Source organism: Pristis pectinata, chromosome 2 (assembly GCF_009764475.1).
Source record: "Pristis pectinata isolate sPriPec2 chromosome 2, sPriPec2.1.pri, whole genome shotgun sequence".
Classification (NCBI taxonomy): domain Eukaryota; kingdom Metazoa; phylum Chordata; class Chondrichthyes; order Rhinopristiformes; family Pristidae; genus Pristis; species Pristis pectinata.
The window spans coordinates 4262603-4275134 of NC_067406.1; the positions used below are offsets into that span (position 1 = coordinate 4262603).

The 12532-nt window shown below is 50.1% G+C and overlaps 1 protein-coding gene across 1 annotated transcript in view; it reads right to left on the reverse strand.

Annotated features, from left to right (window-relative positions):
- Positions 1 to 299: 299 nt before the first annotated feature.
- The window catches only part of LOC127582928 (cytochrome P450 26B1), a 51064-nt gene continuing 38831 nt past the window's right edge, over positions 300 to 12532 (reverse strand). Inside the window, exons 4-7 of the mRNA XM_052038587.1 lie at positions 8144 to 8419; positions 7243 to 7398; positions 2428 to 2709; positions 300 to 1386 (exon numbers count right to left, since the gene is read on the reverse strand). Of these exons, the coding sequence (XP_051894547.1) occupies positions 994 to 1386; positions 2428 to 2709; positions 7243 to 7398; positions 8144 to 8419 (1107 nt within the window). The 3' untranslated portion in view covers positions 300 to 993. The remainder of the gene's footprint in view (positions 1387 to 2427; positions 2710 to 7242; positions 7399 to 8143; positions 8420 to 12532) is intronic.

Sequence of the window (12532 nt, forward strand, 5' to 3'; positions counted from 1 at the left end):
GACAAATCCCTTGGAATCCTTCACCCAAATAATTGGTGGCTGCACAGTCACCGACTAGATCTACATCCGATATCACCAGACATTTAAACACGAAAGAAATCAGTGGAGGAGAGTTGAGGTGAAGAATCAGCCATAATCTTGTTCAAGGCAGGATGGGTTTGAGAGACCAAGTGGCCTCCTCCTGATCCCAACCATTCAGTCCCTTGTTTGTACGACCCACCTGCAGTGTCAACAGCACCCACGCTCTCAACCACAGTCACGCTAAGTAAGCAAAGGAACCACGGAAAAGCTTTTTTTTGTTCATTTTTTACTAAAACAATATTTACCAACAGAAAAAATATTTTCTTTTTACACTATTTGTCTAATTGCAATCTTAAAATAAAAAAAACACACAACAAATAATCCATATATAGCTTAAAGATAGGAATAGTACAAATTCAAACCAGTTTGTTATGGTTTCTAAGTTTACACTGAATATAACCAGCATCAGTAATCAGAACTACATTCAAAGTGCACTGGGCTGCAACGCTGTTGCAATCTCTAATCAAGTTACATACCTAGAATGGTACTCAGAACAGGTTTATACATATATACTTTAAGTAGGAATGCAGGATATATATGTGTTTTTTTTAAAAGAATTGTCTCTTGTTTTCCGTTGATCGCAAAGAATTTCTGTATCGCCATCACCATACACATGCCAGCTCTCACTCTCACCCTCTCTCCAACAGAGGTCAGACACATCCTCCTCCAACACGTTTTTCCCGCTTCTTGCCCCTAGCTCCCTCAAACTTAATTCCTTTCCAAGAAGTCTCTCCTTTGAATGTGCTTAATCCAAAATTGTCCTTTATACCTGATGCAACGAAAATTCAGAAGGCGGCTTTGCTCGAAGATCTGAGATTGGTTTATTTTGTATGTTAGTTGGTAGGAGAGGTTTTTCGAAACAATTCAGATATGCTTGCTGTACTTCTGCTTGGTTTGGCCTGGGGATGTTGGCTACACAGTGGAACCCAGCAGAGATTCTGACTCTGGGTCTATCTCATTCTGGTTGGAATCAAGTCCATAGAATTTTACTTTCAAACCATCCATGGGATGGACCACAGGCACTGTCAGCATGCGAGGGAACGTCCTGGTGGCCAGCTCGAAGCGGCTAGTGCTGGCCAGCTCCATGGCCAACACCTTCAGGATGAGCTTGGCCAGCTCCTTGCCCAGGCAACTCCTGACGCCCCCTCCAAAAGGGATGTAACTGAAGCGGACACTCTTGTCTTCGTCCCGGTCTTCTCCGAAGCGGTCAGGGTCAAAGACCCCAACGTTCTGGAAGACGGGCGCTGTGTCATGCGTGTCCCTGATGCTGTAGAGAACACTCCATCCTTTGGGAATTTGGCAGCCCTGGAATAAAAGCCCAAGAAATATTTATTAGAATATAGATCATTACCAACTAAGATATCCAGAGCAGTCTCCGGAGTATGTTTTCAAATTCATCAATGTCTATAGCAACTTTCACATCCTCAGGACATCCCGAGACACATCACAGGCAATGAGGAACTTCCAGTGTGCAGTCGCTCTTGTAGTTTGGGAAACAGGGCAGCCAATTTGTACACAGTAAGATCCTGCAATGTAATGACCTGCTGGTTGAGGGATAAGCCCTGCCCAGGGACATTGAGAGGACATGCTCTCCATTCTGCTGAGGGAAAGCAGCTGTGGGCTTCTTCGTGTCCACCAGATAGATGGACCTTGGCTTACAGCCTGGCTTCCAACATGAGTAACATAGGGTCTCAATCCTGAGTAACAGCCTGATGGAACTCAATCCTGATGTGACCCAATCCTGATGGGAACTAATCTTGATGGGACCCAATCCTGATGGGACCCGGCCTGATGGGACTGAATCCTGTTGGGACCCAGCCTGATGGGAGCCAATCTTGATGGGACCCAGCCTGATGGGAGCCAGCCTGATGGGACCCAATCCTGATGGGTCCCAATCGTGATGGGAGCCAATCCTGATGGGACCCAGCCTGATGGGACCCAATCTTGATGGGACTCAAGCCAGATGTGACCCAGTCCTAGCTCCCAAGCTGAGCCTGACAGATCCCAACCATAATCGTTGAGTTCAATTGGGTCATGCTTGATGGGCTCAGTACTTTATCCAAATCACAATGACTTGCTTTGTATCTCGGATCAATACTTGGTGCTTCATCCTTAAGCAATCCATGGGATGGTTCTATTTACGAGGGTGGTTGGGTGGGATATGGGAACCGTTATCACTGAGCTGACTTCAGACCAGTTATGGCCAGATCCAGCCCGGTTTTCAATTTGTACCTTTTCTGAGCTCTAACATCTGCACAGAGCACTGTGAGGGGGTGGAACCGAAGGAGTGTCTCACTGTGGGAGGGATGGTACCGAGGGACGCGCAGAGGGTGCCCCGACACTTACGTCCAGCTCGAAGGTCTGCAGCGCCGTCCGGTACCCCCCCGAGACAGGGGGCAGCAGCCGCAGCACCTCCTTGATGACGCAGTCCAGGTAGCGCAGACGGGCCACCGTTGCCATGCGGGGCCTGTCCTCGCACTTGCAGCCATTGTGGAGGATCCCGTTGCTCCTCAGCTCCTCGCGCAGTTTCTCCAGCACGGCAGGGTGCTGCAGCAGCTGCAGGATCAGCGAGGTGCTGGCACTGGAGGTGGTAGCAAAGGCGGCAAAGATCAGCTCCACCGTCGACTCCTGGGGAGAGGGACCAGGACACACGCACTGAGTGCCAGCACACATCCACCCAACAACGGACCCACTGGGAATCCCACCTCCTCACTGCTGTCTTCACTGCCGAAGGTGAAGAGCAACACAGTGGCACAGCTGGTAGAGCCGCTGCCTCACGGCACCAGAGAGCTGGGTTCAATCCCGGCCTCTGCTGCTGTCTGGTGGAGATTTATTTCTTGGGGCAGGAGAGGAACTCAGTACCCCCGTCCCGCCAGAGCATGGCGACTCGTTGCAAGCCGCTCTCTACAGATCTACTCATTACCCTTACTATAATCGTTCTACACTTTTAAATTTACTTCAATGCACTCTGTACTAACTCAATGTAACTGCACTGTGTGGTGAATTGACCTGTACGATCGGTATGCAAGACAAGTTTTTCACTGTACCTCGGTACAAGTGACAATAATAAACCAATACCAATACCAATACACTGAAGGACCAGATCAAATGGGCCAAAGTTAAGGGGCAGGAGAGGCCTCATTCAATTCGAGCCTGACCCACGATTTTCATTAGTTGTAAATTGGTAAATTGGTTTATTACTGTCACATGCCTGAGGGCACATACCACCAGGCTCAAGGACAGCTTCTATCCCACAGTGATAAGACTATTGAACGGTTCTCTTATACGATGAGATGGACTCTGACCTCACGATCTACCTTGTTGTGACCTTGCACCTTATTGTCTACCTGCACTGCACTTTCTCTGTAGCTGTGACACTTTACTCTGTATTGTTATTGTTTTTACCTGTACTACATCAATGCACTCTGTACTAACTCAATGTAACTGCACTGTGTAATGAATTGATCTGTTCGATCGGTGTGCAAGACAGGTTTTTCACTGTACCTCGGTATGAGTGACAATAATAAACCAATACCAATACCAAATGTACCGAGGTACAGTGAAAAACTTGTCTTGCATACAGATCAATTCATTACACAGTGCATCGAGGTAGTACAAGAGAAAACATAATGCAGAATAAAGTGTCACAGCTACGGAGAAAGTGCAGTGCAGGCAGACAATAAGGTGCAAGGTCATAACGAGGCAAATTGTGAGGTCAAGAGTCATCTTACTGTACTAGGGGACCGTTCAATAGACTCATAACAGTGGGATAGAAGCTGTCCTTGAGCCTGGTGGTATGTGCTTTCAGGCTTTTGTATCTTCTGCCCGATGGGAGGGGGGGAGAAGAGAGAATATCCGAGGTGGGTGGGGTCTTTGATTATGTTGGCTGCAAAGACCCCACCCACCCCGGACGAAGACATTGGCGAGAAAGTGGAGTCGCAGGTAGACAGGGTGGTGAAGAAGGTGCTTGGCACGCTGGCCTTCATCAGTCAGGGCACTGAGTATAGGAGTTGGGATGTTACAGTTGTACAAGATGTTGGTGAGACCTCAGTTGGAGTACTGTGTACAGTAGGAATTGACCACAGCTGGAGTACTGTCAGAGGAAGGCTGTCAAAAGCTAGAAGGACCGCAAATAAGATTTATGTGAGCATCTCCAGGACTCAAGGGCCTGAGTTACAGGGAGAGGTTGGCCAGGCTGGGACTTTTTTCCTTGGAATGTAGGAAAATGAGAGGTGACCTTATAGAGGTGTATAAAATCAGGATGGGCATGGATAGGGTGAATGCACATAGTCCTTTTCCCAAGGTTGGGTAACCAAGAACTAGAGGGCATAGGTTTAAGGTGAGAGGTGAAAGATTTAAAAGGGACCTGAAGAGGCAAATTCTTCGCACAGAGGGTGGTGTGGAGATGGAAGGAGCTGCCGGGGGAAGTGGCTGAGGCAGGAACAGTAACAACATTTAAGAGACATGTGGACAAATACATGGATAGGAAAGGTTCAGAGGGATATGGGACAAACGCTGGCAAATGGGACTAGCTTGGGTGGACGCCTTGGTCAGCACGGACGAGTTGGGCCGAAGGGCCTGTTTCCGCGCTGTATTACTCTATGACTCTAATATCTGACCTCCCCAGAGACGCTTTACAGAAAGGCAGGAAAGGGTTACTTGCCGTGCTACAGTACATTGTCACTGACCGGGAACTAGACAAGTGGGCTTTGTATACGTCATCCCCACATGGAAAAAGAACCAGGCCAGGTTGCCTTTTATTACAACGTTCACCCAATCCAACACTAGCCGTGCAGGTGGTGCTGCTGCCTCACACCAAATTCTGACTTTCACTGCACTCAGGGCAATAAGAGCCAATTAACCCACCGACCCGCACATCTTTGCGATGTAGGAGGAAACCGAGGCACCCGGAGGAAACGCCAGAATGTTCCACAAGTCTTTCTCTTTGTGCTTCTCTCACACGCAGAGCCCGCCTCTTTCCCTCCCCACACTGTGCTCCAAGAACATAGGACCATGAATGGGCCGTTCGGTCCCTCTCGAGCTTGCTCTGCCACTCAATAAGACTTGTCCTTGGCCACAGCTCAACCCTCCTGCCTCTTCCTCAGAACCCTCAACTCTTCAATAGACTGAAGATCTGGCAATCTCCACATCCAATGTCTCCGCCTCCACAGTCCCAAAGATTCGTGACCCTCTGAGAAACTCCTCTAAATCCCTTATCCTGAGACTAGTTCTACTCGCCCCCCTGGCTCCAGATACCCCAGCTGGAGGAAACATCTCTCAGCATCCATCCTGTCAATGCCTCTCAGTGTCTTATATGTTTCAATAACTCATTCTGATAAACTCCGCTGAGTACAGGCTCAACCTGCTCAACCACTCTTGGTACGTCAAACCCTTCAACTCCAGGAACCTTCTCTGCACTGCCTCCAATGCACTTCCAGTCCTTCTTCAATATGAAGACCAAAACTGTACACACTGCTTCAGCTGTGGTCTCACCAGCAGCTGATACAACCGTGCATCCCCTCTCCAATAAAGACCAAGTCTTCACTACCCTTCCTAATTACATGGTAACTATCTCAGCTTCATCTACGACGACACCCAAGCCTCTCTGTACGCCGTGTTCAGTCATCCCATGCCAGTTATAAAACAATTTCTCCTTCGACCACACCTTTCCACGCATTAGACTCCATCTGCATAATATTTACACAGGCACTTTACTTATCGAAATCCCTTTTGCAGATTAGTGGTCAGTTTGGACCACCCCCATCACACAAACCAGCCTCCCCTCCAGTGACACCGTCTACACTTCCCACTGCCTCGGGAAGGCAGCCATCATAATCAAGGACCCCTCGCACCCTGATCATTCTCTCTTCTCCCTTCTCCCATCGGACAGAAGACACAAAAACTTCAGAACACGTACCACCAGACTCAAGGACAACTCCCACCTGCTGTTATCAAGAGTCTTGAACAGACCTCTCATGCACTGGAAGATGACCTCTTGATCTCCCAGTCTATCTCATTGTGGCCTTTTATTTGTCTACCTGCATTGCACGTTCTCTGTAAGTGTAACATTATAATCTGCATTCTATTTTCTTTTCACTACCTCCATGTACTTATGTATGGAATGATCTGTCTGGATGGCACGCACACAACAGCTTTTCACTGCATCTCAGTACATGCGACAATAATAAACCAATACCAATGTATCTCCACCCTTCAGCCCCTAGGCAGCCAAGCTCAGGTGCTCCATATGGTCTTTGACTGATACAGCTCAAAAATAGTCCCACCAAGTCCTAACCGACCATCAACCACCCGTTCACACCAATCTTACACCAACCCCAATCCCTTTGCTCCACATTCCTATCAACTCTCCCTACTCACCTACACACAATGGACAATTTACAGCTGCCAGTTAGCCTCACCAACCCGCATGTCTTTGCAATGTGGGAGGAAACATCTCTGTAGAACTCTGGTTAGGCCGCATTTAGAGTATTACGTGCAATTCTGGTCACCTCACTATAGGAAGGATGTCGAGGCTTTAGAGAGGGTGCAGAGGAGGTTTACCAGGATGCTGCCTGGATGTGCTATCAGGAGAGGCTGGACAAACTTGGGCTCTTTTCTCTGGAGCGGCGGAGGCTGAGGGGTGATCTGTTGGAAGTGTATAAAATGATGAGGGGCACAGATAGGGTGGACAAGCAATATCTTTTTCCCATTATTGAGCGATCCAATACCAGAGGGCGTGCATTTAAGGTGAAAGGGGGTAAGTTCAGAACAGATGTGAGGGGTACGTTTTTACTCAGAGAGTGGTGGATGCCTGGAATGCATTGCCTGATAGGGTGGTGGAGGCAAATTCATCGGGGGCTTTTAAGAGGGGCTTGGATGGGCACATGAATGAGAGGAAAATGGAGGGATGTGGGCATTCTGTAGGTAAGAGGGAATAGTTATGTCGGCACAACATTGTAGGCCGGAGGGCCTGTTTTGTGTTGTACTGTTCTATGTTCTATGAATCGGGGCACCCAGATGAAACCCACACGGTCACAGGAAGAACTTGCAAACTCCACACAGACAGCGCCCGAGGTCAGGATCGAACCCTGGTCTTTGGTGCACAAGCTGTTCCGCTGCGCTGTCCATAATGAGGAGAAGCTCATTGCAAGAGTTCCTTACCTTCAGCTCTTGCATGGTGAGCTCTTTGCCTTGCTCCCTGGCACTGTCAATCAGAATGTCCAAGGCATCAGCATAATCCTTGTCTTGTTTGCACTGCAGCTTCTCGCTGATGGCTTTTTCCAGGTACTTGTAGAGGTTGTCCCGAGCTCGCATTCCCTGCGGGGAGGGACATCAGGTGAGAATACATTTCTCCCTTCATTCTCTGCACACACCTTACTCAAAGCAGCAACTCGCAGTCATAAAGCATCCTAACATAGTAGAATGTACCGAGGCGCTTCACAAGAAAAGTTATAAACCCGAGCCAAGTAGAGGTGACCAAACATTCAGTCAAAGCCCACACAGAGATGGAGAGGTTCTGAAGCTCTGAGCCTGGGAGGGACTGTTGGCAAAGCAACCAATGGTGGAGCAACTAAGTGTGACAATGGTCAAGAGGTCAGAACTGAGGGAGAGCTGTGGAGGGAGGAGGAAGTTACAAGGAGAAGGAAGTGATGTTGTGAAAGGTTTGAAATCTTGGGTAAAAATTATAATTCCAGAGTTAGTGGATCAGGGGACAGTGTACGTCCCAACACACAAAGCTGGATTAACATCTACTGCAATATCACAGGACGCTGGGGGAGAGGGGTTACTGAGGGACAGTGTGAGGGAGGGGGATTAACATCAGTGGGGATACAGTCAGTGATACAGGGCGCTGGGGGAGAGGGGTTACTGAGGGACAGTGTGAGGGAGGGGGATTAACATCAGTGGGGATACAGTCGGTGACACAGGGCGCTGGGGGAGAGGGGTTACTGAGGGACACTGTGAGGGAGCTGGATTAACATCAGTGGAGATAAAGTGGTCACAGTCAGTCTTGCCTCCGAGACACACGCTTCAATACTTTCTGGATCAGGGACTTAACCCCTACCTTCCTATAGCCGCTGAACGGGAAGTCAAGTGGTAAAGAGAAGAGGTTGGCGACCAGCTGCTCGAAGCTCTCTGACAGGAGGTTCAAGTCATCCTCGGAGACACGGAAACCCAGCAGGACTCGAACTGCAATGCGGAAGGTTAACTTCTTGGCCTGCTGGTAGACTGTGATGGGTTCCCCACTGCTGCTCCAGTCCCTGATCCCATTCTGGATCGCTTGTTGGATCTTTGGAAGGTAGCACTCCAAAGCGTCATGGCTGAACACCTTGGTGAAGATCTAGGAATTCAAAAGAACACAAACCGTGCTTTTAGTTCATGCTGAGGGAGGGACTGTGCCTTTAGCACCCTGTATGTGATGTGTCTTGGGATGATCCAGAGGACGAGTAGCAGATAACCATGTTAATATTGGATGCACTACACTTTCTCTGTAGCTGTGACACTTCACTCTGCTAACACGAGGGGGGCATAATTTTAAGGTGATTGGAGGAAGGTATAAGGGGGATGTCAGGGGTAAGTTTTTTACACAGAGAGTGGTGGGTGCGTGGAACTCACTGCCGGCAGAGGTTGTGAGGGCAGATACATAAGGGATATTTAAGAAACTCTTAGATAGACACATGAATGATAGAGAAGTGGAGGGTTATGTGGGAGGGAAGGGTTAGATAGATCTTAGAGCAGGATAAAATGTCAGCACAACATTGCGGGCCGAAGGGCCTGAACTGTGCTGTAGTGTTCTATGTTCTATGAACAGAGAGACCCAGGAGTGCAAGTACATGGTTCCTTGAAAGTGGGACACGTGCAGATGGGGTGGTGAAGAAGGTTTTTGGCATACTCGACTACGTCAGTCTGGATATTGAGGAGTTGAGACGTCCTGTTACAGCTGTACAGGACGATTTGGAGTACAGCGTACAGTTCTGGTCACCCCACGATAGGAGGGATGTCATTAAACTGGAGAGGGTGCAGGGAAGATCTGTGAGAATTTTGTCAGGACCAGAGAGCTCGGGTTATAAGGGGAGGCTGGATAGGCTGGGATTTTTTCGTAGGAGGCTGAGGGGTGACCTTATGGAGGGTTTACAAAATCATGAGGGGCATAGAAATGATGAATATCCAAAGTCTTTTTCCCAGAGTAGGAGAGTCCAAAACTAGATGGCAGAGGTTTAAAGGGAGAGGGGAAAGAGTTAAAAAGAGACCTGAGGGGTAACTATAAAAGGAGCTGCCAGAGGAGGTAGGTACAGTTCCAACATTTAAAAGGAATTTGGACCATTGCATGGATGGGAGGGGTTCAGAGGGATATGAGCCAAATGCAAGAAAAGTGGGACTAGCTCAGTTCAGCATCTTGGTCAGCATGGATGAGTTGGACCGAGGGGCCTGTCTCCATGTTGTATAGCTCTATGACTCTCTGACTCACAGTGGAAGATGGCTGGGTGCCTGCAGGTACGGGGTCCACCAGATGCACAGCCACGCGCAGGTCCTGTTTTGGGACCTTTCCTACATCGTCAGTGGGATAACATTGAGAACCAACACAGCGGCTCCCTGTCTGGGACAGAAACACCCTAGGTCTGAGGGGCAAAGCTTACAGGAAGTCAGAAAGGCTTCATTGATTTGGGGAAATTTAGTTGACAGACAGAAGTAAAAGGAAATAAAAGTTTAGTCAGGACACAGGCTGTTATAAACCATGGGAATCCCCTGGTAAACTCCCAAAGTGGGAACGCTTGTGATGTCATGTAGTCCATACAGCACAGAGGGAAGGGGAGTCCAACACTAGAGGGCAATAGGTTTAAAGTGAGAGGGAAAAGAATTAAGAGGGACCTGAGGGGTAACTTTTTCACACAGAGGGTGGTGGGTAAATGGAACGAGCAGCCAGACGAAGTGATCGAGGCAGGTACGATTAACATTGACCATCAAACACCCATCTACAGGAACCCCATTTACTACTGGGCTCCATGCCCTCTCATAAAAGATAAGATATTTATTTATTGGTCACATGCACATCAAAACACACAGCGAAATGTGTCTTTTTGCGTTACTGAGAATGTTCTGGGGGCAGCCCACAAGTGTCGCCACGCTTCTGGCGCCAACATAGCATGCCCACAACTTCCTAACCCGTACGTCTCCGGAATGTGGGAGGAAACCGGAGCACCCGGAGGAAACCCGCGCAGACACGGGGAGAACGTACAAACTCCTTACGGACAGCGGCCGGAATTGAACCTGGGCTGCTGGCGCTGTAATAGCGTTATGCTGACCGCTACACTACCGTGCCGCATGCCTTGGAGATTCAAGTGTGCTCATACTGATATTTCTTAGGTTATGAGAGTCCCTGCCTCTACCGTTATTCAGGTAGTGTGGCTATGGCAACCATCACTCTCTCGGTGAAGTATTCTTCCTCACATTCCCCCCAAACCTTTTACCCCTCACCTTCAACCTGTGCCCTCTGGTCTTGGACATCTTCAGTGGGGGGAAAGTTTCCCACGACCCACACCCTCTCTATGCCCATCGAACAGTTATGGAGGGTTACCAAAGACCACAGTGATTCCACCTCAGTTTCCCGACCTCCCTCTGCATCCAGTCAGGTGAGACTGAGGGGACGAGTGACTGTGAGTGGGGGGTAAGGAGAGGGCAGCAGGCAGTGGAGGATATGGTGAGGGGGGGAAGAGGGGAGTGAGGCAGTGAGAGGGTTCAGGATAGGGTGAGTGATGAGGAGATAAGGAGAAGTGTGCAATGGGGTGGAGTGGTGAAGTGACGGGAATGGGGTCACTGTGAGGGGCTGTGAGAGTGGAGTTGGGGTCACAGTGAAAGGGTGGGGACGCAGTGGGGGGGGTCACAGTGAGGAGAGTGTAGAGTCACAGTGAGGGGGTGTAGGGTCAGGTGGGGTCACTGTGAGGGGTGCAGGGTCACTGTGAGGGGCTGTAGGGTCAGGTGGGGTCAGTGAGGGGTGCAGGGTCACTGTGAGGGGTGCAGGGTCACTGTGAGGGGGTGTAGGGTCAGGTGGGGTCACAGTGAGGGGTGCAGGGTCACGGTGAGGGGGTGTAGTCAGGTGGGGTCACAGTGAGGGGTGCAGGGTCACGGTGAGGGGCTGTAGGGTCAGGTGGGGTCAGTGAGGGGTGCAGGGTCACTGTGAGGGGTGCAGGGTCACTGTGAGGGGGTGTAGGGTCAGGTGGGGTCACAGTGAGGGGTGCAGGGTCACAGTGAGGGGGTGTAGAGTCAGGTGGGCTCACAGTGAGGGGTGCAGGGTCACTGTGAGGGGCTGTAGGGTCAGGTGGGGTCACAGTGAGGGGTGCAGTGTCACTGTGAGGGGTGCAGGGTCACTGTGAGGGGGTGTAGAGTCAGGTGGGGTCACAGTGAGGGGTGCAGGGTCACGGTGAGGGGGTGGGATCACAGTGAGCAGGGAGGGGAAGATGTACTGCGTGGCAATCTGAGGGTTACAGCGAGACGCCAGCACTCTGCTTCCCGCAGCCTCGGGAGCCGGCTCCTTTCTGCGCCTCCAGTAGTAAGCAACAAGGCCGGCTCTCTCAATCAGCCATTGTTCCCGGGACAGAATGGATTCAGCAGCAGAGCCCGTTACACTGGCAGCTCTCAGACCTGCGAGAAGTGCAGACTCACTGGCTGACCTTTCAAAACTGCCTCGCTGAAGAACAGTTCCCCTCCTCTGTGTGTGTAAGACTTTCCTGGCTCTCACCCTTTGTATAATTCACCTTCAGCTCGCTACTTGTTCCAATAATGGCCACGTTTGAGTCCGGTACCACCCATTAATCTTACTGCTCAACTCAATCAGTGCTATTTTTCTGCCCTCTAACGCCTTCAACCTGAAACGTCGACAATTCCTTCCCCCCTCCCCCCACAGACGCTGCTCGACCCGCTGAGTTCCTCCAGCAGATTGTTTGTTGCTGCAATGGAACATGGTAACAAAATGGACAGTTGGCACCTCAGGTTGAGACCGTTCCCCTGCACTACGTACAAAGGGTCTCGACCCAAAACGTCGACCATTCATTTCCCTCCACGGATGCTGCCTGACCCTCTGAGTTCCTCCTAGCAGTTTGGTTCTTGCTCCAGGTCCCTGGAGTTGTGTGAACAACAACACGAGCCACGGTGATGGGGAGGGACACCACCCATCAGTCCGAGCCCTGGTCCACGGGACAAAACCAACAAGGTGTCACCAAGGTACAGCACCCCCCAAACCCCGCACCACCAGCCCAAGGGGGTGATGGTCAATGGGAGGCTTCGCAAGTGGAAGCCTGTGACCCCTGAGGATCAGTGCTGGAACCCCTGCTGCATGTTACATACGTTACTGATCTGGATGTGAATGTAGAGCCTGCATTTAGTGAGCTTGCAGGTGAAACAAAAATTAGTCGTGTTTTCATAGAGTCAGCACCGAAACAGGCCCTTCAACCCAACT